At 36.2% G+C, this 27925-nt stretch overlaps 1 protein-coding gene across 9 annotated transcripts in view; it reads left to right on the top strand.

Annotated features, from left to right (window-relative positions):
• The window catches only part of SNX13 (sorting nexin 13), a 76445-nt gene extending 48943 nt beyond the window's left edge, over window positions 1–27502 (top strand). For 5 of the 9 annotated variants that reach the window (XM_075050354.1, XM_075050335.1, XM_075050317.1 and 2 more), the window contains 12 exons: window positions 1057–1189; window positions 1925–1962; window positions 8191–8260; window positions 10974–11146; window positions 13903–14010; window positions 14875–14985; window positions 16298–16459; window positions 17691–17762; window positions 20225–20370; window positions 22157–22225; window positions 23367–23479; window positions 23972–27502. In XM_075050354.1, the coding sequence (XP_074906455.1) occupies window positions 1057–1189; window positions 1925–1962; window positions 8191–8260; window positions 10974–11146; window positions 13903–14010; window positions 14875–14985; window positions 16298–16459; window positions 17691–17762; window positions 20225–20370; window positions 22157–22225; window positions 23367–23479; window positions 23972–24219 (1443 nt within the window). In that variant the 3' untranslated portion in view covers window positions 24220–27502. Of the gene's footprint in view, window positions 1–1056; window positions 1190–1924; window positions 1963–8190; window positions 8261–9788; window positions 9897–10973; window positions 11147–13902; window positions 14011–14874; window positions 14986–16297; window positions 16460–17690; window positions 17763–20224; window positions 20371–22156; window positions 22226–23366; window positions 23480–23971 lie in introns of those variants that run through there. The other 4 variants (XM_075050308.1, XM_075050326.1, XM_075050361.1 and 1 more) reach the window with 4 other exon arrangements.
• Window positions 27503–27925: the final 423 nt, after the last annotated feature.

Raw genomic sequence — 27925 nt, 5'->3', positions numbered from 1 at the left:
CTGCAGAAGAGCATAGATTTCTCATGTGTTACAAAAGAAATTGACTTCCTCAGACTTGCATGGAATTTTTTTCCATTCTTACCAGGTGATAGCACTTGTACAAAGAGTTCCATGGAAAAAATAAATAAATCATTATTAAAATATTTTAGAGTTGACATAAATATCCAAACATGATGAATTACTTCCCACTACATGTAGTTAGTTACATGTGTGTGTATATGTATATATACTGTCACTGTATAGGCTATATAGATAACTTTTTGAGGTGGTGTGGTTAAACCTTTGTGAGATAGGGTTATACTGTATTGGCCGAATTGGAAACTTTCAGGAAAGTAGTATATGTCTTCCCTCCCTCCCTTTCCCTCTTCTCACCTCTCCCCCTAGATTTTTGATCCTAGATCATTTTAGATTGGATATTAGGAAAAATTTCTTTACTGAAAGGGTTGTCAGGCATTGGAGCAGGCTGCCCAGGGAAGTGGTGGTGTCACCATCCCTGGAGGTATTCAAAAAATGTGTAGACGTGGCACTTCAGGACATGGCTTAGTTTCAGGACATGGTTTAGTTTAGTGGTCGTGGTGGTGTTGGGTTGATGGTTGGACTTGATGATCTTAAAGGTCTTTTCCCACCTAAAAGATTCTATGATTCTAAGTGTTTGCAGGTCTACGTTTACAGTTTATCAACAAAGAAGGACTTTTGAGAGATAAGCTGTTGTGAAATGGGTAAAGACCAAATGTGTATATAGTGCAATTAGAAGGGTAAAGGGGAGAGGAAGGAAACATTTACAGTTAACTTGCTACTTCCCTTCCTGTACATGCATGTCTCACTAGTTAAAAAAGTATTTTCTGAGACTGTGTTGTACTTCTAGCACAATTAGTTCTCATAACCTTTCTGTTAAAAGTAAGCCTGAATTGAAATTCCACAAACTCTTGTTAGGGTTTTAAAGGAAACCCAGAAATGCACAGATACCTGTTGGTCAAATAGAATTTATGAAAGCTTGTCTGATTAATTAAAAAATGTAGTAAGTATTTCTAAGGTTGACATTTTTATTTCAATAAGGTATATGAATTGATGCTGCGAGATGAAAGATTCTACCCTTCGTTCAAACAGAATGTGTTGTATGTGCGTATGTTAGCTGAGCTTGATATGCTGAAGGATCCTAGTTTCAGAGGATCAGATGATGGTGAAGGAGGTGAGCTCTATATCTAAGGGGCATTTCCTGGGACCATTCTTTTTTGTTCTAAAATGAAAATAAGAAAATTATCCACAGTGTTTTTGATAAAACAAAAAGTCCTCTACTATCTCTGATCTTTAAATTAATGTTTCCTCCTAGTGCTTTTTTTGTAAATTGTTTTGGGAGTCAAATAGCTTTTTCTGTAGTAACTTTATTTAATCTCATGTATGTTTTTTGTCAAGTCTTGGTAACAAGAGTGTCACTAAAATAAGTGTGCAACTCCATTCTCATTTTTTATTCAAAAATATTTGAGGTACTTCATGTTGGGTTTTAATATGTAACTATATTCTTCATCTGGAAATAGAAATTGAAAGTACATAGGAGGTGGTTTTTAAAACAATTAAAATCATTCTTCTTGTTAACTGAAGTACAAATCTAATGGAAATTGTTTAACTTATTAAACTGACTCCTTAATGAAGCAATTTCATGTGGTGATATAAGCTTAAAAATATTTTTTTCTGGAGTATTTAGTTCATATCTCTAGCTGTAAAAACTTACTTACATTTTCTGTTAGGTGTCTTTATTAGAAACTTGAAGTAGTTATATATTGGACACAACGTTCTGCCCAATGCAACAGTTGTCCATTATTTTCCATAATGGTTTGTTTTTGCATTTTTATTTCTTGTGTGTGGCCCTACACTGGAGAAAATTCTCTAACCTGTTTTTTCCTTTCCCCTTCCTCACTGCCCCCAGAATCTTTTAATGGGTCTCCTACTGGCAGTATAAATCTGGTAAGTGCTTGGATATTTTTTTTTCCATTATTATTATTTTTTATCCCCAACAGTAGGGAAAGTGTTATGTTTAAATTATGTATGTTAGAGGTTTTAGTTCACTGCAGTTTAATTTCTGAAGAAGTTCTTGAATCAAATTGAAATACACATAAGGTATCAATTAATGAGAACACTGTCCCTTTTGTACTTTCCCCTGTGTTTAATGAAATCTTGCATTGTTTCTCACAGAAGCAGTAATAATCTATAGTTAACTTATGCAAAGCATACTTTCTTATCCCTGTTTTTTTTAATAGACATAAATTTGGAGTTAGGTAATAATAGGTGAAAACAAATCCTTTGAAACTGAAATCTCAATGGATTAAATTCAAATAGACTGTAAATGAGGCATTTAATTAGAATTTTATAGGTTGATTTTTTTTTTGAGTTAGGACTTGATTTGGAACCATAAAAGTATCTGAGTTTATTCAAAATATGAATCATTGTTTTCTAATCTGACCAATTTCAAGTTAAATTTTTTTTTTAAAGCAGTTCTTGACTGGGTCAGTTTGTCAGAACCTTTTCCTTGTTACATGAATGTACTTAAATATTTGAAATATACTTCTGCATGTACTAGTGGCTGCATATGTATGAAGAGAACTGTATACTTCTACCAGGCTTTTTCCAAATAATCTGTCCCACACTAGTTTTAAAATGTTTTAAACCAAAAATTAAATCACAGTTATTTAAAAAGAAAAAAAATCATAAAAATTTTGATATATTTCCTCCCTCTTACTTGTTTCTTCAGACTATATGTAGCTGAGCCACAAGATATGCAAGGTTCAATTGTGCATATCAGAGTATTTTTCCAAATCTTTTACTTTTAGAAAGTTTTGCAATCTGCATGCAAGTTCCTGGCTTATGTGATTCTTAGGTCCTTTTAATTCATTCTTTGAAGATGCTGTAGCTCCTTAGGAGTTCCAGTGCATTGGTTAGATCATGCTTGCACGTAGAGGAATGGAGTTTATTTTGTAAAGGAATACATTTAACATAAGTGTAAATATGTTTGTGTGGGGGTTGTTTGTTTGTGGGTTTTGGTTTTGCGGTGGGGTGGGTTTTTTTGAAACTGGAATTTTTTGCCTATTGTTTTCCTCTTGTTTACATTTTGAAATACAGAGAAAAGGGGATGTCAGCTGATAATAATTTACACGAAATCCTGCTACATGCAGAAGGAGAACTTAATTAGCCATATTTTTATAAATTTTTACATACATTTGTGGTAATGTCACAAGAGATTCTTTTTAATTGACAAATCTCTTTAAAAGATCTTTCAAATGTCTCAAGTACTTTTTCTAAGAATGTTCTGACATATCAAAGTTGTATCTTATAGATGGGGATTTGCCATTGCTGTGGCTCATCTGGCTAGTCATTATCTGCTGCTTAGTTTCATGTGGCCTTTCCAAACTAAGCTAGAAAGTTTTAAAGCCTTTATCAAGTACTGTTGCAATACAAATAGATATTTGCATGGGACAATTCAAAGTCTTGATTTTTGTTGTTGTTCTGAAAAGTATATTTGCAGAATATTACATTTAATATTTTTATAAAGAGCAAAGAACATTCTAGCAGAAATGCGTAATAAATCTCTGTTTATGCAGAACTTATGCTTTCTGTAGTCCATATTGTTCAGGATTTTCAGTGCTTTTACAGGTGTTCGAATACCGGTAGATTAGTTTTTCCTGGCTGAATTCCATGTCAAGAGTAAATTTCTGTACACATAGTTTAGCTCCCATGTGTTAGTCAGTTACTTGAAGAAAAATAGACCTTGGAAAGGTTACTTCAAAGGTCAGGGAATTTCTGTACTTTTAGCTAATGACAATGCATTAAATAAGATTGGGTTGTGGTGTGATACTTTTGCTTTTTAATTAACTTGTGTTCCTGTGAATATATGTAATGTCAAAGGTATTAGGTCATATTAAATACAAACTGTCTGTTGTGTTATCTGTTCAAGTTTCAACAATTTCATTTACTTGTATTAATTGTTGCTGTATAGTGCCTTGCCACAGCAGTTGAGTATTTCCTAAAGTTTCCATTATAAAATACATCATCTGCAGTTTGGACTTTCACTGTAAGAAGGTATTTTAGGATTATTTGGAAGAGAGGCTCAAAACTGTTTTGAGAAAAAGTGATTTTACAAAAATATCTTCTTAATTCTGCCTTTTAATTTGACATATTAGTCTACTATATTAAACCAGTAGGCCGTATTTTGGGGGTATACAACCATTGTAGATATTTAAAGACTCTTGCAGATTTCATCTAAATGGATCCATAATCTGAGCTTTACATATTGCTTTTGCATTGAGTAAATAAAAGGAGTTACACAGGTGTTACATATCCAAGACCTTGAATGGCAGCAGAAATGGCTGGGTTGAACTTCTGGCAGTCATTAGTGTATGTCAGTCTGAACCTCATTCAGTTATCAAGAAGAAAACTGAACTGTTAGGGTGGCAATGAAGGGAGACAGGAAAATGAGAAATAATGATGCCTTTTAAAAAATTTAACAGTAGCTTAACGTTAGTGTTTCATAGCAAACAAAGTATTAGATGCCTTTTAAAAAATTTAACAGTAGCTTAATGTTAGTGTTTCATAGCAAACAAAGTATTAGAGCAGTTGACTATTACTTTTTTCTTTAATAACATCCCTTCCATCTTACTGATAATCAAATCCTAGAGCTCTCAGAATATCAAGCACTTATCCAAGCTTCCACAAATTCCTGCCATTCATCAGTCTCAGGTGATATTCTGCTCTTAAATTTGGACACTACAGTATAGAGCACACCTTACAGGATTATTGCTGTCCAAGGGTGACTTGCATAGGAATGGACTAAGTCATAGAAAGTCAGCCCTATATCCAACAATGACCAAAAGCAAGTGTCTAATGAAAATTATAGGAACAGTCCACTTAACGGTGATACTTCACCACAATACTTTCTAGCATCCAGTAACTTACAGACTTGGGAATTCTTGAGGTAAAAACGATGTCTGCTCTTAAAATATTTTTTGCATTAATTCATCTGTTCTACCATTGAGCAGACATAAACTTTCAGCACTATAGTGTACAGTGGCAAAACAGATTTCCCAAATGGACTCGTCTTCTACCTTTTTTCAGTCTGGGACTTTTGTACTGTAAGTCTCCAAGCTGTATCAAAATCTCTAGGAGACTCCTTACTGCAATACATGATAAAGCGTAGTTAGTGTGATGAGACTTTTTTAACGATGCCATTTATTCATTATCTAGACTTCATAACAGAAATGTTATTCCCCTCACCTTCCATGGTGGTTGTTTAGGCAGAGACTGATTAATGTGGTTGAAGCAGAGAAGAGCCGTTCTCTTCAGAGAGCTTGAGAAGGAGTGGTGTAATATGTAGGGATATCGTGGAGATGATAGATTCAGATGAAGAGGGGGCAAGAGCAGTCTTTAAATCACTTACATTTTCAAGTCAAGTGGCCCATCCTCCATTTCACTCAGTTGGGTATCCAACTTTTCCACCCAGCAATCTTGCTGAGCTTTATTATGTTAAGTCTTTAGTGGTCAGATCTATTGTATTATAAATAATAGAGAAGCTTCTCTAAAAGACCCATTAGGCTGCTTTTAATCCCAATAATTACTGAATAGCGGAGACAGGGTGTTAGCCACCTGAGGATGTACCTGTTCATTTTTTATGAAGGTAGACATTTCTGAGAAAAGTGTTTAGTGTTTTTTACATACAGCAGAGAAATTATTCAGCTTTTACTGCACTGTAGCTTTTGTGTGGTGCTTTAAGTCAGTTGAAGGAAAACAGGATGGTACAAACATGTATTGGTTTTGTGTGGCAAGGTTTTGGTAGCGGGGGGGCTACAGGGGTGGCTTCTGTAAGAAGTTGCTGGAAGCTTCCCCTGTGTTCGAGAGAGCCCATACCAGCCGGCTCTAAGGCAGACCCGCCGCCGGCCAAGGCTGAGCCAATCAGCGATAGTGGTAATGCCTCAGTGATAACATTTTTAAGAAGGGAAAAAAGTTGGGACGGAGGGAAATGGCAGCCAGAGAGAGGAGTGAGAAGATGTAAGAGAAACAACCCTGCAGACACCCAGGTCAGTGAAGAAGGAGGGGGAGGAGATGCTCCAGGCACCAGAGCGAAGATTCCCCTGCGGCCCGTGGTGAAGACCCTGGTGAGGCAGGCTGTCCCCCTGCAGCCCAGGGAGGTCCACGGTGGAGCAGATATCCACCTGCAGCCTGTGGAGGACCCCACGCCGGAGCAGGTGGGTTCCCAAAGGAGGCTGTGACCCTGTGGGAACACTGTGCTGGAGCAGTCTCCTGGCATGACCTGCGGATCTGTGGAGAGAGGAGCCCACAGAGCAGGTTTTCTGGCAGGACTTGTGAGCCCGTGGGGGACCCACGCTGGAGCAGTGTGCTCCTGAAGGACTGCATGCTGTGGAAAGGACCCATGCCGGAGCAGTTCATGAAGAACTGCAGCCCGTGGGAAGGACCCATGTTGGAGAAGTTTGTGGAGGACCGTCTCCCGTGGGACAGACCCCACGCTGGAGCAGGGGAAGAGTGTGATGAATCCTGCCCCTGAGGAGGATGACGCGGCAGAAGAAAAACCGTGTGATGAACTGACCGTAAACCCCATTCCCCGTCCCCCTGTGCTGCTGGGGGGGTTGGTAGGGAATCCGGGAGTGAAGTTGTGCCTGGGAAGAAGGGAGGGGTGGAGGGAAGGTGTTCTGAGGTTTGGTTTTATTTCTCATTACCCTACTCTGGTTGATTTGTAATAAATTGAGTTAATTTTCCCCAAGCTGAGTCTGTTTTGCCCGTGATGGTAATTGGTGAATGATCTGTCCTGTCCTTATCTCGACCCACAAGCTCTTTGTTATATTTTCTCTCCCCTGTCCCACTGAGGAAGGGGAGTGATAGAACGGCTTTGGTGGGCACCTGGTATCTAGCCAGGGTCAACCCACCACAGCACCCTCAGTAAGGTTGCAGATGACACCAAGCTGGGCAGGAGTGTTGATCTGCTTGAGGGTAGGAAGGCTCTGCAGAGGGATGTGGACAGGCTGGATCGATGGGCCGAGGCCAGTTGTGTGAAGTTCCATAAGGCTCAGTGCTGGGTCCTGCTCTTGGGTCACAACAACCCCATGCAGTGCTACAGGCTTGGGGAAGAGTGGCTGGAAAGCTGTCTGGTGGAAAAGGGCCTGGTGGTGTTGGTCGGCAGCTGGCTGAATGTGAGCCGGCAGTGTGCCCAGGTGGCCAAGAAGGCTGTACCAGAAATAGAGTGGCCAGCAGGACTAGGGAAGGGATTGTCCCACTGTACTCAGCACTGGTGAGGCTGCCCCTCGAATCCTGTGTTCAGTTTTGGGTCCCTCACTACAAGAAAGACACTACAAAGTGTCCAAAGAAGAGCAAGGAAGCTGGTGAAGGGTCTAGAGAACAAGTCCTGTGAGAAGTGGCTGAGGGAACTGGGGTTGTTTAGTCTGGAGAAGAGGAGGCTGAGGGGAGACCTTTATTGGTCTCTACAACTACCTGAAAGGAGGTTGTAGTGAGGCAGGTGTTGGTCTCTTTCCTCAAGTAACAAGTGATAGGACAAGAGGAAATGGCCTCAAGTTGTGCCAGGGCAGGTTTAGACTGGATATTAGGAAAAATTTCTTCACTAAAGGGGTTATCAAGCATTGGAACAGACTGCCCAGGGAAGTGGTTGAGTCACCATCCCTGGAGGTATTTAAAAGATGTGTAGATGTGGGGCTTAGGGACATGGTTTAGTGGCGGACTGGGCAGTGTTAGGTTAATGGTTGGACTTGATGATCTTAAGGGTCTTTTCCAACCTAAATGATGCTATGAATCTGTGATTCTGTGATTCCACAATTGTTCAAGGGTTTTGTTTTTTGGTTTTTTTTTTAATGCTCAGTAAAAGGCTTATTTGTAGCTGTACTTCTATTAGAGTTGAGATATCAAATAAATGCGGTAAATGTGAATACTATGTGAAACTGGTAGGGGAAATGAAGGGCCGTACACTCTGTGTAAAAGGCTTTAGTAACCAGGTAATACACTTATTTGCATTGTTACAGTGCATTAAGCTATTCTATTAATGAAATGAACTGACAGTTTGAAAATGAAATGGCTTAATCAAAAAGGATCTCTCAAATGAGATGTCTCCATGATCTTATTCTCTCTTTTCTGTTTTTTTTCCTTCTTCCCTCTTCCCCTGACCCCCATCATCCCATGCAGTCCTTAGATGACCTGTCAAACGTCCCTTCTGATGAGACAGTTCAACTCCATGCATACATCTCAGATACTGGTAAGTGAATCTGTTATGATGGCTGCTTGCTTGTTTTTCACCATTTATTTTGACTTTTTTCAATATTATAGGCCCTTGAAATCCTAGTCCTTTCCTTTTTTTTAACCTCATAAAACATTTGAATTCATACTTCCCATTAAGTCCTTGTAATGGAAATCCTTACAGAATTGGTGCTGTAGGTCGTAGACTATATATTTGTACTTAAAATGTGATTTAATTTTTGTTCTTTATGGTATTATCATTTTCCTATCTCTGGAGAATCATTCATTAAACTTAATATTGAATAGCATTTATTTTAGCAATCATTTAAAGAACAAATTGTAAAAGCCATCTCTTTTTTTTTTCCTAGTCACACAGTTTTAATTCTTGACTGTTTACTTCTGTTGCTGTAATATTTTGCCCTATTTTTTATGCTTCCTTATTGACTTAGCTTAATTTAAGTTAGTGACTTCAGTCTTTACAATGGTGTCATTTTTTGTTATCTTTTGAAAAAATTTGCCTAGTAATAAATCAAAAATTTTTATTACGTGAGAGTAAATAACAGAAACTTCTCAGATATTATCTGCAAATAACTCCAGTTAGATGAGATTGCTCTAATTAAATTATGAATGAATTTTCAGATACCTCTTTGGTAGATTTTACTATGCAACAGACTTCAAAATCTCTGCATTTCTATAGCAGACAAATGAGCTATGAGCAAGAATTCAACTACTTGACATTTTAATTAAACTCTTATTACTCCAACCAAGTGTGAGTGTGGTGCAATTCAAGTCTCGTATATTCAACCCTCAGAGAACAGGAAAAATAATTTAAAAGTTAAGAATCACAATTTTGCTTTTTCATTTAAAATGGCACGTGATATTTTTTTCTGAATTAAATTTAGAAGTTTCATTGTTTTGACCTAAGAAAAAAGGTAGTCATAGGACCCCACGAATCATGTTAAATTTATTACCTTGATGGCAGTGTGTATTAATAACTACTAGCTTGACTCTGTGAAGCCATAATACTCCAGTTGAACCAGGGGATATGTAGAGGTTCATATTGTAAGATAGGACTAAACTGGATGTCTCCTTCCTCTTCACCTCATGTTTGAACAAGAAATACAAGTTCTTGCTTTCTGAATACTGCAGGCAGTATGTGCATCTTGCATCTGTGTGCAGGCTCCTTTCCTCTACTGATTAATACCCTTTATGGTGTTTGGGGGGGGTGTATACAAGATCTTCTCCGTAATCTTTGAGGGTTCACCTTGTCTTGTGTTGGAAAATAAATGCTAAGAGGCTATGACATAAGGGGCGATGGGGACAACTTCTTTCTTTTTCTGCCACTGCTGTCCTGAAGTGGTACTCCTAAAGGTGCAACTTAGCAGTGCCGCTGAGATGTGGTATGGTGGCTGCACAGCGGAGTGGACAACCTGAGTTTAGAGGACAGGGCTTGGTCAGCATCTGTGGAGCCAGGGTTTGCCTGCTCCATTATCTACACAGTCTTTTGGCAGCATCGTGACTGTCCGCTCTTTTCTCTTGGGGTTCAGCACTCAACATTCTTCTAGAGGGTAGCTGGCAAAGAAAAGATGCTCCAAAGGATGCCAAAAAGTAGATGGCAAAGAAAAGATGCTCCGTACCCACTGTGCACCTTGCTAGTGAGTAATTCTTACGTTGTCAGCATTTGCCCCTATCCTAGAGGTGCTCCCTGGCTGCTTAGATCTTGGCATTATACTTGAAAGAAGTCAAGGCTGGTAGCACAACAGAGGTTGGAGCTCATGATTTGTCAGGAAAAATGTATTTTATGGAGTGTGGGTGCAGAACTTCATTAAAAAGTATTTTCATCAACCACACTGGAAAATTGTGGTTACTGGGTATTGGTTCAATACTTACAGATACTACATGTTACGAGTTTAAACAGTGTGCAGTGTAAACTATTAGTTCTAGGTTATTCTGTAGATTAAAAAGTTTTTGAAACAAACTGTGTACTGGGAGGAGTTCTGTGATGGAGGAATGTCCAAGAGAACTTAAATATTCAGTGGAGAACAAAAAGATGTTTGCTTGTATTCAACTGTCTGTGTTCTTTCCATTTATAAATTGACTTCTCCATAAAATGTGTGTGTGTGTTTACACACATGCAGAATACATTATATGTATGTACACACACATACAGAATACGTACATATGTGCGTGTATAGTTTCTGTTGACTTAAATAGTGTGGGGAGTATTTTTTTATCTTATAGTTAGTAACAAACAGCTGATGTTAATAATAAAACCAAATGCTTACAGCTTGCTAGCACTGTCTTCTGTATTTACAGATTTTTTTTGATGGACAAACTTTTACAATATGATTAGAGTACTTTGGAAACTGGAATTTCTTCTGGTGTCACGGTTGTCTTTCACCCATACCTTGAGTTCTTTAGGTTAAAATTATTTTTTAAAAGATCTGTTCACTATTCTCTAAAGTTGAAACCTTTTCTATTCTTTTTTTTGTTTGTTTTGCATGTCAGTGAAACTTGTCTAATTTTAAGGCTGCTTAATCTCTTAACTTTACATAGTAAGTTTCTGGAGGGTATCACAGTGTTTTGGATACAGGGATGGCTTGCTCTTTTGCTTGCGTGTCCATTTTTGTCTCAAGTCTGTCATTCCAGACATTTCTTCACTTCACGTTTGTGTCCTTTCGTCTTCCTTCTTTCTGTTTGTTCCTCTTTTATTTTTGTTTTTAAACTACTAGTCTATGCTGACTATGACCCATATGCTGTGGCAGGAGTGTGTAATGACCATGGCAAGACATACGCACTGTATGCTATCACAGTCCATCGGCGAAGTCCAAACAGCGAAGAGACATGGAAGACATATCGACGCTACAGTGACTTCCATGACTTTCACATGAGGATCACTGAGCAGGTAATTAATCTCATAAAAATCTTTTAAGGTTTCTTTGAAAGATGCTTTTTCTGTGTGATGGTATGGCATGAGTAGTGGCTTTCTTAAAGTGACTTAAGATGTGGAGTTACAGCACTATGTTATTTTCTATTAAAGTGTACTTTTTTACTCTTTATATCACACGCTGTTTGTACTGAGCAGTTTACAGGTGCGTGTTTATATAGTTTAGTATCTGATGGCTATGTAATTGCTTTAACAAAAGGAAATGGAACTTGGAAAGCTTGCCCCTCCCTGCCCCTTGCTTAATTTTACTTTGAAATGTTTGTATGGAAGTGCTATTGGTCTCAAACAGTAGCATATTTCATTTATTATATTTGTCACAGATTAAGAAATAAAAACTGAGCTTGGGAAATAGGTATTTAAGTTTTAAGTGAAATGTTAAGGATTGGTGAGGTCTCAGAGGGGACAGCTGTTGGCAGTTCAGTATACTGCTAGACAATCTGCCTTTTATTGCTGTACTTCTATTCTCAGACTCTTTAACTCTCCTAAAATGAAAGAAGAAAACCATAGAGACTTGTAATTCACCAGCTGGTACAAAGTAGAACCTGCTGACGTGAAAAAGTGTTGAAAATGCAGTGCTTTTAAAAGAGGAGGGTGAAATACTTTTAAACCAAGCCTTTGGAGAAGTCAAATTTGACTGCATAACCTTTGAACTAGTCAGAAGTGTTGGATTACATCCCTTTACTCTGTTAATAATAGAGAGGCATAGAGAACAAATTCTGTGCAGGTAGGTTAGCATTGTAAAGTCACAACAGTAGTAAAAATGGAAAAGGCTTTATTAAAAAAGTGTGTTGAATATTTGTCTTAATTATAAACAAAGTCTGACTTTCCTTTGTAATTCTGATTATCTTAGTGTGCTGTGAATAAATTTGAAATACCAGTTTTTATACTCCTCTTCAAATTGTTGTTTGTTTTGGGTTTTTTTGTGGTTTTTAAATTTTTTTTTAATTAATTCACTGTTTTGAAGAATCCCTCACCTGTTGAAACAGCTATGGGTTCCCTGACCTTATAGTGAGTTAATGTTCTGTCGATAGGGGGCAGTCATTTAAAACTGACCTACCAGTACATGACCAGAAAAAAATGACAGAAGCAAAAATTTTCAAAATGTGAAAGCTCAGAAATTCTGTGTTGCTAAATCAGAGTTCTTTGAATTTACAAAGAATGGAAATGTTATTCTCTAACACTAAGATTGCAAAAAGTAAATAAATTCCTGTGCTTCGTAGCAGCATCTCAGAAACTCCCAACAATTTTGCTTTGTTTTGATAATAAAATAGATATTCCTACTGAGTTTATGGGCACAGGAATGTCACTGCTACACTGAACGCCCTTCTTGTGTGCTTGTCTGAGGTATTTTTATTGGCATGTTAAGGGTAAAGGTTAGAAGTTTTTATCTAAAATAAATAGGAAGGGCAGGGATTATTGTTTATGTTTTTCAGAGAAAATAGGTACTTGATCCAAAATGGAATTGAAGTTAGTTGTGTATAGTATCTGTATGAGCTTTTTTTCTTAAAGTACTGAATAGATTCACACTAGTTCTAGTCAGTAATGTAATAAATACAATTTGAAGTAGATATCTATATTTAAAACAGAGGCTGTTCTTTGCTTGCATTGCTTCTGTTTAGATACAAGTATCCAAATAAAAAATAGACCATGTTCTGTTCAGTTGTTTTCCTGCGTGACCTATTTGCAAGGGAATGGCATTTGTAAAGTTGAAAATAGTTATTCTTTGGTGCTTCCTCAGGCCATAAACGTTATGAGCTTTGCGACCTTACAAAGTTTAATGATATCTTTGCAAAAAGACACCTTGCAGGGACTGAATGGTATCCTTCTCATTAAATCTGTAATTTTGTGGTCTTCTGAAGAGAGAAAAGGATACAACCTTTTTCCAGGTTGTTTCTTAAAGCCTAGATACTATACCTTTCTCTCTGTACCACCTTGAGAATATTATTTATTATTTACAGGAAGTCTGGATATAAGATAATCCTTATTCTTTGAGTTTTATTCTTGTCACTTCTTTATTTTTGTGCATTGTAGCAGATATGTTCAACCTTCTTAAGTGTTAGGGCCTCTTCTTTCCCTGCCACTTCCCTGGAATACCAGTTCCTTCTGTAAAACTGAAACAGCGGAATACATGTCAACCAGTGCCAATCACTGTCATTACCTGGAGAAAAGGCACAAATGATGGCATATCAAGCGTGGTATGATAACCTGTGTGTAAACTGGGTGCTGCCTTCCACTCTAGGGATAAAAACTTAATCATTTCCTTAGTAGATTTGATCAGGAAAGGAAAGGGAAGATGTTTTGGAAAGATTTGCAAGTTCTCTTGATGTAGTCTCATAACTCTACTAATTTCTGCGCAAATAATAATGATAAATCTTGAGCCTAAACCTTCTTGAGCAGGTGTGATGACAGGAATAATTTGCACACTATCATGCTCTGTATTTCAAAAGCGAGTATCACATGTGTGTTCAGAAATTAAATTTTGCCCTTGACAGTCTCCAGAGATTTTCATGTATTTGTTCTTGACAGCCTACCGTTCATTTTGGCTTCTCCAAGGAATCTTGAGTTCTGGGCTTGATGCAGAAATTATTTGTTAGGTGTTACATGGTAGATAAGAATAGGTGAATATAATGACCCCTGTAATCTCTGAGCTTATATGGTGATTTGAAACTCTTTTGAAAACAGACTCCCCCCCCAAAATCTTCTCTTTTTTCTAGTTTGAAAACCTTGCAAATATACTGAAACTTCCTGGCAAAAAGACATTTAACAATATGGACAGAGAATTTTTGGAAAAGAGGAAAAAAGATTTAAATGCATATTTGCAGGTAAGCTGTTACGGGTTTTTTGATTGTGTTCTAGGTAGGAATTCTTTTTTCTGAGGTAGAAAATTTGCTGTGTTGTAAGTGGTATACAATCCTAAATAGTATACCATAAGAACTTCATATTATCTAATAAGTTTGCCTTTTCTTTGCTGTTTCAGTTTATTCTCAGCCGGTTCTGTCCCAACTGCTCTGAGCTGGTGAAGTTCCAGCTGTGTTGGTTTTGAGCTCTATGCCACTTAACTTTTTCCCATTACATTCATGTTTGTGGTTACTTTCTCTTGTGCTGTTGCATAAGGATTGGTATGGCACCTGCTCCGGCAGTGTAGCACAACCACACAGCTTCTCCATTCAGATAAGGCCTGTATCAGCCCAACTAAAGGAATTCAGTTGTCCTACTTCATAGGGACTTTCTGGTCATTTAGCACTAAAATATGTTGACCAACTCAATGAACATGTTAACAACAAATAATGAAGATTAATAAAACGTGAAACTTGATTGTTCTGTTTAGAGTGCTAATATTTTTTCTTTTGTGAGATATGTGCCCCATTTTTAATAGCAATATTTCTTTCAGTCACAGCTTTTTTTTTTCCTTTGGAGTTTTAGAAGCAGTTTGAGTGGTCATAAAGGTGTGTATTTTTCTGTGAGATGCTATAATTAACATACTAGTTAATATTATGGGAATTACCAGGAAGCATGTTGTTTCTATCTTGAGAGTAGTGTAATGTTGGAATAAAATTTAGAGAATGAATGAGAAAATACATTGCAAGATGTAGTGTCTTTGTGCATGGTAAACTTTCACTAAACTGAATGATATGGCCTTTTTCATTATTTATTAAAAAGCACCTTTTAAAAATTATTTTACTCAGCTCTTATTAAATCCTGAAATGATGAAGGCTTCTCCGGCTTTAGCCCACTATGTGTATGACTTCCTGGAGAATAAAGCGTACAGCAAAGGGAAGGGAGATTTTGCACGGAAGGTAAGAATGTTTTGCACTGTCAAGGGAACTTCAGAGCATTCGTTAGTGCAGTGATTGCATTAAACAGAGATGTTGAACTGATATTAAACAGCTATATAGCACTTTCAAAACAACTTGCGAGTTGCTTTAATAGTTTGTGAGTGGCGAAGTATCTGAGGACATATGGAACCAAAAATTTACAGTTTTTATAACAGGTAAATTTATTTGTATGACAAGGAAATAAAATTTTCAGATAGGACACAGTGTATTTCACCAAGACTACTTTGAAAGTGTGTTCACTTTGCAAGTTACTTTGTGAGATGTCTGTGATTTTTTTTTTGTAGTTTCATTCCTTCTAATTTCTTTTTTCAGTTCTTTACTCTGTATTTGCTGCTGTTACCATGCTCTCCACTCTTCAGCCCAAAAAATGAAATGCATTTCCCTTCAAAAGCAGCTGTTATGTATTTAGCCGTTGTAACCAGAGTCATTGGTGAAATTTGGAGCTCTGAGCTATGCATCCTTTTTTTTTTTTTTTTTTGAAGCCACCAGAACTCTCTTCAGACAAGTGATTCTTTGTTCAGTTGACCAGTTTGTATGGGCATCTGCTTTGCAAATACAGCTATTTACAAACTTTTAGTGATTTTGATATAAAAAGCATCTGCAACTGTATTGTCACTTCAAGTTGTTGTTCTGCCTATATTCCTTAAATATTTAACAGTGAAACAGTTAAATATTTATCAAGGTTTATGTAATGACTAAGATTTGATTTCTAGCTTATCAGGTTCTTCATAAACTTAACTTTTTAAGGGCATCACATTAGTACTTGTGCCTCTGTTTGGACTGAATTTAGAGTATATACTGAAAGAAAAATTGTATCAGTTTCTATGAAACTACTTTTTGGGTTTAATTATACTTGCCACAATATTAAAGCATATTACTCCAGTGCTGTTTAAGAGGCATGTTTCAAAGATAAAGAGTTGAAAGCAGAAGTGAAACATCTGGAAGTAGGAAGCTTGGAAGGGAGAAATGGCATTGAATGGAGAAGAAAAGGAAAATAAATTCAAGCTAAGAAAAGCTGAGGGATGGGAAATGGAAATGACTCAGGAAAAAGATCTGTTGAAAGATGTAAATAGTTACAGTAGGGCTGTAAGGAACAAGAAATATGAATGAAAATGAAGCTAAAACTTTATTCTGCATTTGGTAATGAAGTTAAGCAATTTGAGTTGTTCTTTATATTATTGTTCTCTGGAACAGTGTGATACTTCTCATAGTGTATTAATATACTGGTGTCCTCATAGATTATACAATTCTGGTTAAACATCTTCCCCTTCAGATGGACACATTTGTAAACCCACTGCGTAACTCTATGAGAAATGTATCAAATGCAGTCAAGTCTCTCCCTGACAGCCTGGCAGAGGGAATGACTAAAATGTCAGACAACATGGGTAAAATGTCAGAGAGATTGGGACAAGACATAAAGCAATCATTTTTCAAGGTAAGAAAATATTTGGTAGATAATACATATTAGTGAATTCATAGGAGATTAGCTATCGACTCACTTAAACTTATGTTGTATTCTATAATGAAGAGTCAAGTCATTGGACAGGAAAGCAATCTGTTTATACCTATACCCCTTTAATAAGGTTCAGCAGCCTTTATACTACAAACATGGAGTTCTCCTTGCTATTAAGTAACAAATTTTAAGATGGCATCTACAGACTGTTAGTGATCCTTCTTCACTTAATTCAGTGCAGCCACATGAGAAGAATGAGAGTCACTGATTTGATTTTTTTTTACCACCCATTCTTATAAAGCTAGATTGCTGCATCTGCTGCTTTCATTAGAAAAAAAAACCCCATACATTCTGAAACTTAGAATAAGGAGATAGCTTCTTTTCTGCTTATTCCTTGCTGAATTCTGTTTTTAATTAAATTTTCTTTCTGTCTTTCCTGCCATCTTTTCTCATCTCTTTATTCCTAAAATGTGATACCTTAGAGGTGGGCAATGGTAGCCGTGACATGCTATCTAGAGGTCCTATGAAAGTAGTAATCTTCCTAACATGTCCATCTTAACTTCTTTTCCCTTGCCCTCCTTTTTCTGTGTGTAGCTGTAAGGTCTGTGATCAGGGATTGTTCCATTTTGTGTTACCAGAACAGTTTTATGTGGCAGATGTAGAACAGCAACCAAGATGAATTAACCCTTAAACCATGAAAGGAAATAATAAGTCTGTGGTGTGGGGCGGGTTTTTTGTGGGTTTTTTGTTTGGTTGTTTTTTTTCCATTACTTGTGAGATAAAATGTTTGGCTCTGGACTTTCTCATTGCTGGTAACTTCCCTGGTGTGTGACTAACAATATATCTGCAGTTACATTCACTGGGAAGTCCATGACTAGGCAGGACTTAAGATCGAGAGGAAATACCAGAAGAAATACCAGACCCCTATGAATTTCTAGGTGTTTTTCAGTTGAAATATTAGTCATTTGAGAAAATACATGTGGATTGTCTTAAAGGTGTTGATAACTTTGATAGCTGTAGGAGAATACCTACAGGCTTCATTTGTTGGAAGATGAAAGGACTACTGTGTATTTATCTGCAGTAGTATGCAACTGACTTTTGACCAAATGTTTGGTTTTCATTTTCATAACCAAATTGAATATGAAAATTGATCTGACTTACCAGTATTCTAAAGTATTTTTTACTTCATAAACATTACCTTTTTTCATTGTAGGTGCCTCCTTTGATCCAGAAAACCTATTCAGATCCTGACCATTGCCGTGTTGCAGCACCAATTGATGACAATGTGAGTCTGACTTTTGTCCTTTCAAAGTTTACTCCTCTAAAACCAAATTAATGAGTTACTTATTTTAAACTATGTATTTATTGTTTTCTGATACTATACCAGGCACTTACAAACAGTTCTTTAATTTTAAAAAAGAAACTTATATGCTTCCTTCCAAAATTAACATTTTTGTTAGTACAAAAATGGTTAGCACAACAGTGGAGTAACTTACTATGTACATACTGCTGCGTCTGTGTTTTGTGGGTGGGGGTTTGGGGTTGGTTTTTTTCCCCGACCTCCCTCCAATTTCTGTCTATTCAAAGACAGTAAGGTACCAGACTGTTAGCATCATTTCTGTTAGCATTTTACGGATTGTGATTTCTGATGTGACCTTTTAGGAGGCATTTGTTTAGTGGATCAGAAGTAGTGTTTGCTATGTTTTTATGGAAAAAAAAAACTTCAGAACGTTTTCCTAATAATAAACTTTTAGTATGTGGATACCTAAAATGTATAAAGTAGTAATATTAGAAACTCTAAAGTGAAGTTTAAGCTCTTGATGTTATCGTAAGCTATGGTATTTTGCTATTTTGTTTGAAATATTGATCATATATGTGAAAACAATTGGAAGAAAAACTTTTATCTCTAAGTAAGACAGAAAGGCTGTAAGATTACCAGTGATTATATGCAATTTGCTATGGTCATAAATCTGCACCTGTTCTGCCCTTCACATTTTGGGTTTTTTGGTCACATCAAAGCATTCCAGTTTGTCGTCCTCTGTGTAACTGCTATGATGGCTTGGTACATGTATTTTTGCTCAAATAACATAGCCTTGAGTTCTTCTGGGTTTTCTTTTTCCCCATTATTTTTCACTATATCAGACTGTATCCATAAATTTGGAATTACAAATTATATTTTTGATACTCCTGAGGTTTCTGTTTTGCACAGGCAAAACAAAATATCTTTCCAGTATATGAGCAGCTTCTCTGCAAGTATTTAATTGATCTTCTGTAAAAAGAATAGAAGCTACAATTCTTGATAGCTTTTAGGTTAACATACCAAGTGCTCCTGAAAGGCAGATTTCAAATATTTTAAAACCTTTCAATTCTCAACTGCTCTTTTCAGATGCATTGTTCACAACTTACAGTCACTCAATCAGGCAAAAAATATGGCAGTTTGAATGGAATTTGATGTGGAGAAACAGTACTGTAAAAGTGAGGCATGGATCTATAGAATCTCCAGCTGGATTATGAATCCACTTGTATATAAAGATGTACTTGTGTAGTCCACCAAAAAGAGTCCACATAGCTGTGAGATCTTGCTACTTCTTCCAGCGTAGCATTAACAATATAGTGTAAACTACTATTCTTCCAGGTAGAGCTTATCAGACTTCAAATACAAAACAAAATTCTGAATGTTATGCTTAGAATGTAAGAACCCTAATAAAAAAGAAAGCACAGAGAAAATGCATTCAGTCTTTAAATAAATTTTGCTGAGCATATAGTAAGATTTGAATTTTAGCTTGCTACTCTAAAAAGTTTTAATAACAAATATAAAGTTCAAATAATGAATCAGTCAAAATCAAGTTAATTTGTTTTATTTGAGATAAATATTTGTGGTCTCTTGTGCAATACAACTAACTCCAAATGCTATCTTTTTATGCAATAGCTTAACAATACGTAGGGTTGTATTTTAGCATATAAGCAGGCCATGAGAAGCTGCTGTTGCTACTAATATTTCTTTTATAGAAACAACTAAGATGAAAATTGAATACTTTCATACTACAGAACTTAGTAAACTCTCCCTTAAATTTTAATATTTGAGAAAATGTTGACAGTTACTGCAAGTATACGCCATCCATCTTTAAAAACTTTTACATAGTTGCTGAATCCTCTGCTTTAGGATTTCCATAAAAGTTTGTCGTAAGCCAATCTGTATAACACCTTCTATTAAATAATAAAATGATGATGCTTTTCTTGATCTACAAGCATAAAAGCACTTAATAGCCATGCAGGTTAGAACAGTATCTAAATAAAAGGCAGATCACTGCAGTGAAGTTTCATTGTTCTTGGAAGGTTCTGGATTTGGCGGGGTGCATCCGTAAGAAAAAGATGCCAAAGAAAAACTCCTTCCAGAGTTTTCATGTTTGAAGCAGGAAGAGGTCAGGGACAAGCTCTCTCTTTAGGACATGTTTACTTATATTAACTTTGTTCAACTTTGGTGAAATAACTGTTTCTTTTTTACTTATTTTAAAAATTCAATGGATTTAAGCCTGGTTTATCTTTAATTTTCAATCTTTCTTTGCTATTAGTGATGTTATAGACAATTTAGGGAAGATTTCATATTGCTATAAAATACAGAGCAAAGTGTTTCTGTCATTGTTCTGATTATACTGAAGCATTTGACCTGTGAAGTAGCTACTAAAACTGCAGCTTTCTTGAACTGACCTAAAAGTTCGCTGATTATACTTTTACTCACTTGATCAGGTGGATGACAATATTCCGCTGAGAGTAATGCTCCTCCTTATGGATGAAGTCTTTGATTTAAAGGAACGAAATCAGTGGTTAAGAAGAAATATAAAAAATCTGCTTCAGCAACTTATTAGAGCAACATACGGTGACACAATTAACAGGTACTGCTTTTCTTATATAGAGCGATTGTGTGAGTGAGACTATATAGACTGTGTCTACAAATCCTTTTTGGTATTACTAAATTATTGTGGTTTACTCTGCATGCATTCCCCCTTTCAAGAGGATCAATAAACCCAATTACAAATGTGGTGTAAAATGGAGATAAACACAAAACGTTGCTGAAAGACAAATTCCAGTAACACTTATATGCCAGAGAACTTCCGAAAGAGCTTTCACATATCAATGAGTGTTCACGTTTCTGTGAATGTAACTTAATACTGATGGTGTCTATGCTTTGTGCCCTGTGTTTTACACTATACTTTTTGTTGTTAATAGTATTTATTACTTTCTGCACTGTTTTGGTTTACATCTCTTTGATGCCACAAATGATACACTGGCACTGTCAAATTATGTGAACTGTACTGAGTGGCTATATTAAGTTTTTGCTGTAACACTTTAAAAGATGGAGGGCGGGGGGGGGGGGGGGAGGCAAAGGACTGTTATGGAGTCTATTCTGCCCCCACCATGTTCTCCATAATTCACATATACACTTTTTCATGCAAATGCAAAGCAAATAGTGCTAAATAAGTAATGTTTCTTGTCCTCAGCTTAGAAATCTACTGTTTCCAGGCTTACCCTTCTAATAATTTGTTTCTGAAATGTAAATAAAAATATAGAACAAAACTGTTTCTAGAAACAGGATTGGCACTAAATTGTCATGTTGGATTAGTGCCATGAATCAAAAACTTAATTTCTGGTAGGTGAGAAGTAGTTTCCTATTACTTTTTTGGGACATTCCTCACTGTATCATTACTTTTTACCCTTCACAAGTATATTTTTGATGTTTTGATCATCACTGTTAAACATACAAACAGTTCTTGTGGTACCAGTAGTGATGCAGCCATGTAATAATAATAGCACTGTTTTTCAAATTCCTCATGGCCAGGTGACAATTATCTTGATACCTTTGCTTCCAAAAGCATGCTGCCCTGTTGAACAACTCTGAATACTTTTTGCTGTTTTCAGATTGTAGTATAACTAGCTGACTTTGGGCACAGGCTGCTGCTTTCTTATTGCGGAGATATGTGCAGAACTATTTTGCTTCTGCATTTGGAGCTACACCAGATACTCACAGCTTCCTCTGGTGCAGCAGTCATACCTCGTCCTAGCAGATTCTTGGGGTTTAATGGCATTCTGCAACAAAACTGTGTTTTTCTCTTTTTTTAGAAAACTACATTCAAATTATGTTTAGGGAAATAATCCTGGGATTATGGTGATACACAGATGCTTATTTCTGTAAATGTACAAGATTTGGATATTGAGCTGTGTGTATGTGTTATTGAATGAAGGTCAAAGTTTATGATCAGTCTGTATCTCCTGTTAAAGATTATGAAGTAACTGCATACATAAGTACAGTAATTGAGATTTTTAAGTAGGTTCTTTGCTTGCAGAAGCAGAACTTGGAGTGCTCCATGAAGAGGAGCACTCTACAAGCTGAATATTTATCTAATGGTGATGGGAGATGCAACATCGGTTTTCCAACCTCCTTAGTCATCGTACATTTACTCAGAGAGAAAAAGGCTTTAGCTTTAGGAGTGATCAGTGAACTTAAGTTTTTATCTTGAGAATCAGTGTTGGCCTTCTTAGTGTGCAGTTTTATAGAACCTACTTATGGAGTTGCAGAAAGCTGAAATTATACTTTGTTTGCCCTAGATTGCTCTTTAAAATGATGTACTACTTTGTTTTAAAAATTGAATGAGAGAGACTTGTTGCTTTGATTTTTTTTAGAAAAATAGTTGATCATGTTGATTGGATGACATCTCCTGAGCAAGTAGCAGATGCGGTGAAACGCTTCAGGTATGTCTTTTATCACAGATGTAAAATATGAAGTACTCGCCAATTGATGTCTAATATCTGTGTATCCTTCCTGTTCTTTTTATGTGAGGAAATTATTACTGCTGTACAGAATTCCAGTTGGAGCATACCCTGCTTTTATGTGTGTTAAGTGAGAGAAAGTAATTGTCACATGAAGAATATTTTGAGTTTTCTTCACTTCCTTAAAAAGTTCTTTGTTAGTCAGTCTAGAAGAACTAGACTATGGGTATACTTAGGAATTTCATCATATTACTGGATGAAGTGTCTTGTTTACCTTGATGAAAGCATGTGCATGCCTTGCCTTAAAAGGCAAACAATTATTACTAAAAAAAACCCTAGCTCTAAGCTAATAGGTTTCGCATGTGGGCAGATATAACAGAACTGAAGTCTGAGTTTGAAAGTATCAAAAGCTCTGTCATTCCATTTCCTAAAAGTCTTAATGGCTTCTACAATGCTGTTGAGTGAAGGCCCCCCCTCCATGCCTTTTTTTTTGTTGTTGGACGGGGTGAAAGAGATAAAGTAGGATAATGTATTAGCTAAAGGGTCGTACTTTACAGATATTCTGTTATTCTTTAATAAAACTGAGTAAGAATGTGCGCTTCCTACTCAGAAAAAGAATGTCATTCACTGAGGCAAAATACCTTTTTAGACAGGCATGTCTTTTGCATTGGGCTTTATACTACACTGAAACTACTTCATCTTGGCTTTAGCTTGTTGATAGGTTAACTACTGTCAGAGATCTAATGAAGCAATTAATAGACCTAAGCCTAGAGTCTCTCAGTGGCAATAGAGACTGATTGGTAAAAGCAAATCTTAGGTATATTTTATGTAACAACTATATGGTATTTGAATGTTTTGGATGTGTAGTATTTTCTTAAAATTCTCTTTCTTCTGATTCTTGTACTAAAAAAGTGTATGGTAGCTACTAACAGATTGAACGTATTGTACTTCTTGCTTTTGATTTCTCTTTCGCCTTTTCCATTTTCTAATATTTGAAGTGTGTGTTAGGTTCTGTGCAAATTACTTTCTTGTATTTATTTTATGAGATAGCTTTGAGAGATTAAAAAGAGTGTTTCACTTGATAAAATTTTAATGTATTTTGACAGATTTGCTTTTGTTACAGAGATGCTTTTTGGCCCAATGGCATTTTAGCAGAGACTGTTCCGCGGAGGGACAAAGCTATTAGAATGAGAACAAGAGTGGCAGGGAAGACCAAATTACTGGAGGTAATGCCAGGTAAGTGAGTCTGGGATTGAAGCCTAATAATTCTTACCTTATATTGTTCCTGGAATTAATGTCAATATTCTTGTTGATTGTTGAAATGTTAAAAAGAAATGTTGACATATTGTATTTAAATAAAAAAAGTTTTTAATTAATAAAGCACTGAACACTTTCACATGTACTGTGACTTTGGAACTGTAATTCTCTTGGAACCAACCCAGTATTTAGCTTCATTAGAGGATTTAAGTTTAGTGCATGAAATGCCTATATTCCAATACAGCGTGATTTCATGTAAAATAACATAGTTCTATATAGTGTAAAAGTGAAGTAATTTTCAGAAATCCTTTCTGCTGTAAAAGAACTTTTAGTTTAGTTATGTATAATAGAGGCACTGTTACTTCCAATTCCAAGGTATGTAATTTGAAAGACTTAATACTCAGTTTAAGTTTGTTGTTAACACAGAAGCAGAATTTAACTTAAACTTCTGTGTAACTTCCATTTTTGTAGATGAACTGAAGCACATCATAGGCGCTGAGACAACACGGAAAGGCATTCTTCGGGTATTTGAAATGTTCCAGCACACTCAACTGAATAAGAGAATGGTGTACGTGTTTCTGGAGAGATTCCTAGAAACCTTATTTCCACAAAATAAGTTCCATGAGCTCTTCAACAAACTGCATTCACGGTCAAAGCAGATGCAGAGGTATAAGCAGAGACTACATTCTACTCAAGCGCCTTCCTTGCAGAAAAGGTGACACTTCAAACCTATTAAGCTGGTGTATGTTTGTCCAGGACTAATTACTTGGGCAGATTCTCTGGGGCTTCAAACTCACATGCTGTTATTTCTGCACCAGTCTTCTAGTGTCACATATTACATTATTAATGCATCTGTAAGACCTGTGAATCTTCTCATCTTCACTTGTAATTCAACCACTACCAGAAGGGTTTGTGTGTCTTAAATGATTTGGTGCGTCTTCATGCAACATTGAGAAGAATACTAGCCCAATATATAAGAATGCTGATTCCTTCTGTTCCTGAGTCGATGTTTTGCCAGCAATGAAAAGTGCCAGACTGTTCAAGTAAAGCACAACTGTGGTGATACAATGGAAGAAAAGGATGTTCTGGCACTGGGAGATAGTGCAATGTGTGAGAATCAGGTGGAATTGTTCGATGTTACGACTGTTGAGGCTCTGTAAGGCTCTTTTAACGTTCCTGTAAAGGCTGAGCTAACAGGAAAAGCAGTCTCTGGAATGGCAGGTACATAGGAGAGGGGAGAAGTAGTTACAGCCCCATCATAAAAGTACATTTATTAAAGAAAAGTTGAGGTAATGTGGCTTTCATGCCACATTTACTTCATCTTTCATGTTTTGAAAAACAAACTAATGTTAGATCTAATGGGGGTTTTAGTAAAGCAGACGTGCAGTAGAAATAAACCTTTTATTCTGATAATTCTGTAGCTTTAAGGGCCATATTCTGCTCTTACAGCACCTGGCATACATTTTGCATGTAACTTCAGTGGAGAAGGGGCATCATATTTATGTTCAATTGGAGTATTTGAACATATGTCAAGTTGATAGTTGTAGAAGGAAGGGGGTACATGTTTCAAAGAGGATAGACATCATGTTAGAAGATGAGGAAATTGGACTAGGACACAGTTTACACACAACTCCTGACTAAAATTTGAAACTTTTTGTGTGTGTAAAAGACTATGTCCTACTTCATTGAAAGATTCCTTACCTTTTAGTGTGTAAGCCTCGTATGGAAAAATATTAGAATTACTTGGTTCCTCACAGGTAAAGGGTTTCATTAGTCATATGCAAACACTTGGAAATTCCTGAACGCATCTCAGTGTATATATGAAAATAAAAAGGAGATAAAACTACAATATTTTTTTAAATAATTTTTTTATTTTTTGCATAGTGTAAAATTTTAATAAAAATTTGACATCAAGGCCCCACATCCATCTGTTTGGTTTCATTGAAGAATTTCTGTCCAATTAAAGTAACAACTGAATAATCCTGTTTGGCCACAGCATATCTCAGTTTGTGTTTTCTTTTTCATAGTCCCCAACTGTTTGAGCACCACTATCTGGGTAAATAGAAAGTAATCCTACATAGTCAGGGTTTTTTTCTGAATGCTAAACACAGGGTGAGATACAGCTATTGATCAAGGATCCTTATAGTAATTGGTGTCTTAATGGGAACAAATGATCCTTTTGTGTGAGGGAGGAGCATAGACATTTTCTGAACATGTTCTAAGAAAAGATAGAAGGCTCTCGAAGGACCTAGTTAAATTGACTGAAGCCTCTATATAGATCATTTTTTCTCATGGACTCTATTAATGCAATGTAGCCTTTTATCATACTACTTAACAATGATCATATTGTGCTGTTAACATTCTCATACAGTATGCATGGGCTCAAGTGCACTTGTTTTTGTTTTTTTTTCTTTATTGCAGAACTAAATACTGTAAATGAAATCCCTTTCTTTTGTAATCCGTAGGAAGACAAGTTGGTAAATACGTAAGAACCCTTCCCCCTTCCTCTCTGCAGGTTCTTTAGAAGTGTGATGATTAAGTGCTGTTGAATTTAACAAAATTAAGTTATGCGTGGAGTAATCAACATAGCCAGCTCCTATTGTTTACATGCCTGTATCTTCCTCTGATGTTAGGGTACTTAAGCATACCTGACATCTGATTGATGAAAGATAGTTCAGCATTGTTCTTGGCGATATAGTGAATATATCATTGATTCTACCAAATCTAATTTATGTCTTTTAAATCACTGAATTTGTTATGCACTATGAAAGTGGGAACTTCAAAAAACTGTTTTGTCAGATCTGTGGAACCTTTTATCTATCTGTAGGTACCATGAAAAATTTCAAGAGAATAGGGATCATGTGCAAATTTGGGATTTTTCTTTTTAATTATCTGGTACATTTCTGTACAAAAATAAAATAATATCTCTAGGAATGTGAACTGAACACAATACGCCATGTTTATTAGTCATTTTACTTAATGAATTTATTGCATATATATACCTATACACACATTTATACATGTGTGTATATGTATATATGTATTGAAGTTTTGTCTTCTGTATTTAATTACAGAATGTGGCTTGCTAATTCAGTGGTGCCTGGTGGCTGGCACGAATCATCAGAAATTAATATTTTCTGTTAAAAAGAGTTTGTATGTATCTTTATTGAAATGGTTTTCCTGCCCTGTCAACCCAGGCAGCTTGTTATCCTAGAAAGTCTCCAAAACTGAATGTTAATATACAGCACTTAAGTGTCTGGGTGTATCTTCTGGCCTTTGGGTGCTGTGACTGGCCGCTGAAAATTGTGCCATTGTCAACAAATGCACTTGTTTTAGCCTTAATTATTTTTAAGAGAAAATGAGCAATTGAATTTTTCATTTGGTTCATCCTCAAGCTTGTGCTGCTGGTGTTTGCTAGAACTAAACAGTAAATTTTAAGTGCTACCAGAATGTGTACCAAAATAAAAATATATGAATTCCACAATCTAAATTTTAATTTTGTGCAATATTTTCATTTAATGCATGTGTATTTGAATAACTGTAAAATAAATGAATTTTTAATGTTTTGAAGTCTGGGTTAAAAATGTCTTCTCAGCTGAACAATTTTGCATTCTGTTGTTGCGTTAGTTTATTTAAGGACTTGTTTTAAAAGTCTTATTTGTTACTACTTTGTTAATTCCCTTGTTCTCAATGATCCTTGTTCATCTGAGCAAAGCTCATACATTACAAGGGAAAAATCTGAAGAGCACATCTCATGAATATAGCTGTTATAAATTACTTGTGCATATCATTGTACAGTAAGTGTCAGCTGTGTGCCTAATTGTTCTATTGATGCTTTTTCCCCTCCCTTCCTCCTCCTCTTGTTTCTGTAAACAAAGAACATGAAACAGGCTGCCATGGTCACTTCTACTGAATGGCAGAGGACTCTGAATTTTTTTTGGAGTTTGCATTTATGTTCTGTCCAATAGAAAGCTAAAAAATTACACTAATAAAGTATTAACAGGATTATTACGAGTCTGTTTATTTTTAGAGTAACTTTCTTGCTAGCAGGTACAAATGTTCCTCAAGTCTGGAAAAATATCACTAAAGATAAAAATATTGCTGTTAAATAAAACAATCATTCCTTGATTTTTTTTTTAAACTTTATAAACAGGTTTTGTTTTTAACAAATGAATCTCTACATTAATTTTCAACCAGCAATTGCAAAGTGTCCTGTATTTTAAAAGGACTTACATAGAAACAGTGGGATTGTATGGTGTAGGAGGTTTTTTTTTTTTTATATTGTGTATTTTACTATTCGGCTTTCTCCCCTGGGCTTATTTCTGCAGCAGCTGGATCTACCATGGGAGCACAATTGTTACCCTTGATATATTTATTCCAGCTGTTTCACATTCATCAAAAAGATGTCCTGAGCTAAAGAGATGT

The sequence above is a fragment of the Buteo buteo genome, chromosome 2, assembly GCF_964188355.1.
Source record: "Buteo buteo chromosome 2, bButBut1.hap1.1, whole genome shotgun sequence".
Lineage (NCBI taxonomy): Eukaryota > Metazoa > Chordata > Aves > Accipitriformes > Accipitridae > Buteo > Buteo buteo.
Note: the sequence above shows the minus strand (reverse complement) of the source record. Positions and strands in the feature narration are given on the sequence as shown.